At 56.2% G+C, this 7,045-nt stretch overlaps 1 protein-coding gene across 1 annotated transcript in view; it reads right to left on the bottom strand.

Annotated features, from left to right (window-relative positions):
• Positions 1-5,835: 5,835 nt before the first annotated feature.
• Positions 5,836-7,045, bottom strand: part of LOC103249410 (nucleolar transcription factor 1-B-like) — an 11,736-nt gene continuing 10,526 nt past the window's right edge. Inside the window, exons 16-18 of the mRNA XM_021707550.1 lie at positions 6,906-6,977; positions 6,681-6,824; positions 5,836-6,593 (exon numbers count right to left, since the gene is read on the bottom strand). Coding sequence (XP_021563225.1) covers positions 6,468-6,593; positions 6,681-6,824; positions 6,906-6,977 — 342 coding nt within the window. The 3' untranslated portion in view covers positions 5,836-6,467. The remainder of the gene's footprint in view (positions 6,594-6,680; positions 6,825-6,905; positions 6,978-7,045) is intronic.

The raw sequence follows: 7,045 nt of genomic DNA, 5'->3' as shown, positions 1-7,045 counted from the left end.
CTCGCCAAGTTGCCCAGGTGGGTCTCAAACCCGTGGGTTCAGGCAGTCCACTCACCTCAGCCTCCCAAAGGCACAGGATTACAGGCTGAGCCACTGAGACCGGCTGGAATTTTTTTTTTTTTTAGAAGGTCTCCTGTTTCCCAAGCTGGAGTGCAGTGGCACACTCATGGCTCACCACAACCTCGACTTCCTAGGCCTGGCAATACTCCTGCCTCAACCTCCTGAGTAGCTGAGACTACAGACACATGTCACCCGGCCCGGCTAATTTTTCCTTTCTCCTTTTTTGTAGAGACAGAGTCTTGCTATGTTGCCTAGACTGGTCTCAAACTTCTGGGCTCTGGCAATCCTTCTGTCTCAGCCTCCTAAGTATAGCTGGGACTACAGGCATATGCCAACATGCCTGGCTAATCTTTTGTAGAGACAAGGTCTTGGTATGTTGCCCAGGCTGGTCTCGAACTCCTGGGCTCAAGTAATCCTCCCTCCTCAGCTTCCCAAAGTGCTGGGATTATAGGCATGAACCACTGCACCCAGCCAAAGTGCTGGGATTACAGGTATGAGCCACCCCACCCAGTGGAAGTGGCCTTTTGAGTGGAGCCCTGAAGGAACTAGACAGAGAGAGCACCATGTGCACAGGCCCTGGAAGAGCATGTGTTATGACTGAGCTGTGGATAGCTGGTGTGGCTGGAGCTGGGGCAGAGAGGTTAGTAAGTACAGCAGGTGCCCCAGGGCCTTGTGTGCCATGCTTATTCATAGTCACTCATTTAACAGGTGTTTCTTTGCCAGGCATGGTGGCTCACACCTGTAATCCCAGCACTTTGGAAGGCCAAGGTGGGAGAATCCCCTAAAGCCAGGAGTTCCTCCTGCCTCAACCTCCTGAGAATAGCTGAGACTACAGAAACGTGTCAACACACCCAAGCTAATTTTTCCTTTTTTTTTTTGAGTTGGAGTCTAACTCTTGTCATCCAGGCTGGAGTGCAGTGGCACGCTCACAGCCAATGTAGCCTCGATCTGCTGGGCTTAGGTAATCCTTCTGCCTCAGCCTTCCAAGTAACTGGGACTACAGACACATATCACCACGCCCGGCTACATTTTTGTGATGTATTGTAGAGACAAGGTCTCACCAAGTTGCTCTGGCTGGTCTTGAACCCGTCGGCCTCCTAAACTGCTGGGCTGAGCCAATGTGCCTGGCCTATTTTTGTTTTTTTTTAGTTGAAGTCTCACTCTGTCACCTAGGTCGGAGCGGCTCAGGTGACCCTTCCACCTCAGCCTCCAAGTAACTGGATCCACAGGCATGCACCATCACACATGGCTAATTTTTTAAAGCTATTGTAGAGACGAAGTCTCGCCAAGTTGACCAGGCTGGTCTCGAACCCGTGGGCTCAGGCAGTCCTCTCGCCTCCACCTCCCAAAGTGCTGGGATTACAGGTGTGAGCCACTGTACTCGGCCTCCTTTTTCCTTTTTTGTAGAGACAGGGTCTTTCTATGTTGCCCAAGTGTGTGCTCACAAGCTTTTGGGCCTCAGCCCTTTAGGCTGTGAGAGGTCCTCCAAGGAATCATTTGACCAGACTTACATTTTCAGTAGATCACTCTCGAGTGAGGAGTCCAGAGAATAATCTAAAGGTAGTAGGTTTTCGTTATTGATTGAGCTGTCTGGGGTAAAGGAACGGGAGGCCCTGAAGACACCTTCAACCAGGATGGGGAGCCAGGAAGACACCTTAAATCAGGATGGAGCCACAGAAATGTTTCTTGGGCGTCGAACGTATACCAGGAAGTTTCATGTGCTGGGATTACCATAATAGACAAGCAGGCAAGATGTCGTCCACGTGGAGAGCTACCCAATAAACAAAACAAATACATAAACCAGAAGACGGAGTGTGACTGGGAAAGGCCTGTCTGTGAGGTGACATTGGAGTGGAGGCCTGAAGGATAAGAAATCCAAGAATGTGTAGAGTTGGAGGAACAGCAATTCTGGACAGAGAACAGTGCAAAGGCCCTGTGGTAGGCATGTTTGAGGAACAGAAGGAGCTCACTGTGAGCAGTCAGGAAGAAGAGGGTGAAAGAAGGCATGGGAAGGGATGCCGGGGCGTCGGTAAGACAGTAAATCCAAAGTACAAGTCCGGCACAGTGACTCACCCCTGTCATCCCAGCACTTTGGGAAGTGGAGGCAAGAGGATTGCCTGAGCCCACGCGTTCGAGACCAGCTTGGGCAACATGGCAAGACCTCATCTCTACAATAAAAAGAAAAAAAATTCTCTGGGCCTGGTGGCATGTGCCTGTGGTTCCAGCTACTTGGAAGGCTGAGGCGGAAGGAATGCCTGAGCCCAGCAGGTCGAGGCTGTGGTGGCTGAGTGTGCCACTGCACTCCAGCCTGGGCGACAGAGGGAGACTCCGACGGAAAAAAAAAAAATCTGGCCGGGCTCGGTGGCTCAGCCTGTAATCCCACGCCTTTGGGAGGCTGAAGTGAGTGGGTTTGAGACCCACCTGGCCAACTTGGCAAGACCTCATCTCTGCAACAAATCAGAAAGTCAGCCGGGCGTGGTAGTGCGTGCCTGTAATTCCAGCTACTCGGAAGACTGAGGCGGAAGGATCGCCGGAGCCCAGCAGGTCGAGGCTGCGGTGGCCAGGAGCAGTCACTGCACTCCAGTCTGGGTGACGGAGTGAGACTCCAACTCAAAAAAAAAAAATCTTAAGTACAGAGGGTGTTGGATTTGAGACAGTTTCATTTGCCCTGTGAAGAGTGGACTGTAGGGGGCAGGGTGTAAGCAGAAGACCAGTTGGGAGGTCTTGGCAGAAGCTGGCAACGGTGGTACCCTTGAATAGGATGGGGGCAGCTGTGGGAAAGAACAGACAGATGTGAGGTTCAGGAAGCAGTGTGGACGGGTCTAGGCAGGCGATTAAACATGGATGGAGAGTAGTCAGGGCCACCACCCTGGGGTTGCAGCTGAATGACTAAGCTGTCGGTGGTCACTTTGCGTCAGGAGCTGTGAGATGCCCGCAAGGTATCCCAGAAGGGGCAGCGGCATCTACACGAGCCCACAGCGTGGAAGAACAGTCGGGAGAAACCGCCTCTTGGCGTGGCTGTGTGTGCAGGATAACGGGGGCATCGGGAGAGACGTGAACACCCAGGATAAAGTGAGGAGGAAGCGCTGACACTGGCAGGGCAGGCCGAGAAGGGAAGAGACAGGTGAGCGTCCACTGGCTGCAGTGTGAACCGCAGGTGGCCTGGAGAGGCACCTCAGGAGTGGCAAGTGGGCGGCGGGGGGGAGACCACGAGGGCAAAGAGCTTTGTATTTTTATTTAATTATTTAGAGTTGGGGTCTCACTCTGTCACCCAGGCTGGAGTGCAGTGGCCCAATTGCGGCTCTTACCACATCCTCCACCTCCCAGGCTTAGGCGATCCTTCCACCTCAGCCTCCCGAGCAGCTGGGACTACTGGCACATGCCCCCAAGTCTGGCTAGTATTTTCATTTTCTGTAGAGACAAGGTCTCATTATGTTGCTTAGGCTGGTCCTGAACTCCTGGACTCAAGCAGTCCTCTCGCTTCGGCCTCCCAACGTGCTGGAATTACAGGTGTGAGCCACCACGTCGGGTCCCAGGCTTTTTAGGTTAGCCAGGAATAGGAGCGAGCTCCTGGACAGGGCCTGGGTTCTCAACCTTGCAGTTCCAGGAACCCAGCGAGGCCTGTGCCCGGAAGGCCTCTTCTTCCCTAACTGCAGGGAGCGAGTCATCTGGCCCAGCCCGCTTCCCATCAGAGGCCTGGATGGGGTCAGAAGTCATCCCGACCCCTGGGTGGAGCTGAGGGCCTTCAGTGGGAGGTTCCCCCAGCTCCCCATGAGAAGCCCTGGGTGAACTCTCGACCCCAATTGCTCATCGCCTCGTTTCTCAAGTGAAAATGCATTTGTTCTCCAACTTTTGTTTTTTTTGAGCCAAGGTTTCACTCTGAGTGCAGTGGCATGGTCATGGCTCACCGCAGACTCAACCTCCTGGGTTCAGAAGATCCTACTCCCTCAGCCTCCTGAGTGGCTAAGGCTACAGGCACCTGCCACTACGCACAGCTAATTTTTTTGGTAGAGATGGGGGTTCTGCTTTGGTGCTCAGGCTGGTCTCAAACTCCTAGACTCAAGCAGTCCTCTCACCTGGACCTCCCAAAGTGCTGGATTATAGGCATGAACCACTGCGCTCGGCCCTGAAACTTTTCAGAGTCTGTGGTGGTCAGACAGCCCACGGTGAACTGAATTGAGAAGGTGCAGGAACAGAAGCCGGAATAAGGGGGAGGCAGGTTGCTTATGGAGTCTTTAGGCAAGAGAAAGATCATTCTGGAAGGAAAGGGTGAACAAGCTGGCTTCAAGGGCCTGTCCGGGCCTAACCTGCCTGATCACCCCTGCCCCTCACCTTCATGGACTCCAGTGAACAGACAGCAGTCAGACCTCTGTTTTTCACTTTATTGTACAAAAAAGGGAAAACAAAACTTCCACAGTTGGCCTGAGCGGAGGCCAACACCTCTAAGCCACCCCCTCCCACCTCCCATGGTACAAATTCAAGTTGTGGTGGTTGTTGAAACCTACAAAACACTGCTTAAATATTAGAAAAAAAGAGGGGAGGGGGAACGGGGCCCTCCCACCCCAGCCGTCCCATCCCAGTGCCAAAAAGCACTCAGTGACCTCTCACAGCACCAGCGCCTCCACCCCCACAGCTCTGTCCGTACTGTAAGAATTTTTCAGTTTTTAAAACAGGAAAAACGCGTGCCCCATTCAAAGTTGTTTTGAAATGAAAACACATTCCACCAAAACAACAGTGCAGGGGCAGCCAAACAAGAGAAAGGGGCTCCTTGCAGGGGTTCGCAGGAGATAGAACCCCCAAACCCTGACCTAATCCCGGGGTCAGGGAGAGGGGTGGGAGCAGGATCGCCCCCCTGGGCCTTCCCAGCCCAGCGCCAAGGTCCAAGGCCAAGCAGAGGCTGTGTGCCTTCTTTTGGGGAGGGGCCCCACCTTCCCGCGCCTCTCTTACAGGGCAGAGTTCCCTCTGCCCCCACTCCTTGGCATTCAGTCGGAGGGGGAAGGCAGAGTCCCAGTTAAACAGGTCATTGCCACGACTCTGAAGAACACAGAAGCATCCCCAAATTTAGTCAACACAAGAGGAGATCTGCCGAGATAAGGTGACTTGGCTCATTATGAGTCCAGGAATCAGGGTCCCAAAAACTAGGGATGGCTGGGAGGGGCCCAACAGCTGCAGCAGCAGCTTTTGTGACTTCTTGCACCCAGCTGTGGGGTCGGGGAGGAGGGAGCAGACCTGAGAAATCAAAGGAAACGGGGAGTGCTGGGAGGGGCGGGAAGGATACAAGTTAAGAGCTCCCAACCCAGGGTGGCCAGGCGCTGGGAGGCCTTCTCCACTGAATACAAGCTTTAAGGTTCACGCCATCCTCCCCTGTTCCTGCTGGACACAGAGACCAGCAGCAGCTCGGACACACGTGACCCTGGCAGTGGGGAACCGGGTCTAGGAGGCCGAGTGGCTTCAGCACAGCCCTAGACTGGGCAAGCGGAGGACACGGAGGGTGGGGCAGCCTTGGCCTGCTCCCCAGGGTCAGTAGCCCCCAGCCACACCCTTCTTCCAGATTCTTCCAGAGTGGCTCCAGGACAGACCCCTTTCCATGCACACACAGCACACCCACACTATGTACAGGACACACACACACACACACACACACACACACGCACACGCGCACACACACACACTCACACTCTTCCCCCCATGCGCATCAAGATGTTTTTAAAAAGTCCCAAAGCTACCCCCTAAGCCCACCCTCTCCCAGAAATGACAACAGAGACGGCAGCCGAGATCGGTAGGAAACGTCTCGTTGACAGCTCAGAGCTTAAAAAAAAAATATATACACATATATAAAAAACACTTCTGCCCTTCCCCCGCGAGCGGGTCCAGGCTCCCCCCTGCGGGGCAGGCAGAGGGCCGCAGGGGTGATGCCCGTCTCCTGGAAGGCACCTGCCCTCCTCCCCCCATGGGGCCCCTGCCTCTGGTTCCAATGCAGGGGTCCGGGCGGCGGGCCCCTCTGGGAAGGAAGGGGTCCTCCCCAGGCTTCTCCCCCACTTCGGGTTGGGCTGGAGGCATGGGGGGCCTCCGTGACCTCCTCGGGCCACCCCCAGGCCCCGGTCCATTGTCCGTGCAGGAACGGCAAGTGCAGAAGTGGGTGGGTGGGGTGGGCCGGCCCGCCCGGCGCTGGCTAAGTCTGATGGTTGTTCTCCCTGGAGGACCCCCCTGGGCTGGTGTCTCTGAGGCCGCAGAGTCCTGGCCTGGGCTCCTCCAGCCCCCTGCCCCCACCATGTTTTGCTTAAAAAAAAGAAAGAAAGAAAGAAAGTGGGGGAAGGCCGGGGCAGGGGACAGAACACGGGGAGGAACAGAGGTGGTCGGCTGGGGAGGGGGCGCTGGGCTCGCCCTGGCCGCCCACGGGCCCGGTCTCAGTTGGAGTCAGAGTCTGAGGAGTCCCCCGAGGAGGAGGAGCTGGAGCTGCTGCCCTCGGACTCGTTGTCCTCGTCCTCGTCGTCGTCCTCGTCGTCGTCCTCGTCCTCGTCCTCCTCTTCGTTCTGGGGCGAGGAAGGACAGGCGGCCGGTCACTGGGCGGCTTCTTCGCAGGAGGGACCAGACCCCTCCCCCACCGCCACCGGCCCCACCTCGTCCCCGTCCTCGCTCTCGTCCTCGCTGCTCGACTCGGAGGAGTCCCCGCCGTCCTCGGAGGAGTCCCCGTTCTCATCCTCCTCCTCCTCTTCGTCCTCATCCTCGTCGTCCTCGTCCTCCTCATCCTCCTCCTCGGACTCCTGGAGGGGACGGAGGCAAATCAGGGGTCTCTTTCCAGCCGCCCCGGGCACCCCCCACCGGCACCTGAGAGGGCTCCCTACCGACTTGGACTGCAGGGTGGTCCGGCTGGACTTGGGGTTTGGGCCGCGCAGCTTGGTCATGCTCTTACGTTTCTGCAAGTGGGGACGGGGACGCCAAGGGGGTGGTGTGAGTTCCCAGCCCCCGAGCCCCCTGCTCCCCC

This window comes from Carlito syrichta, unplaced genomic scaffold, assembly GCF_000164805.1.
Source record: "Carlito syrichta isolate Samal-C Ts95f unplaced genomic scaffold, Tarsius_syrichta-2.0.1 Scaffold120469, whole genome shotgun sequence".
Taxonomy (NCBI): domain Eukaryota; kingdom Metazoa; phylum Chordata; class Mammalia; order Primates; family Tarsiidae; genus Carlito; species Carlito syrichta.
Note: the sequence above shows the minus strand (reverse complement) of the source record. Positions and strands in the feature narration are given on the sequence as shown.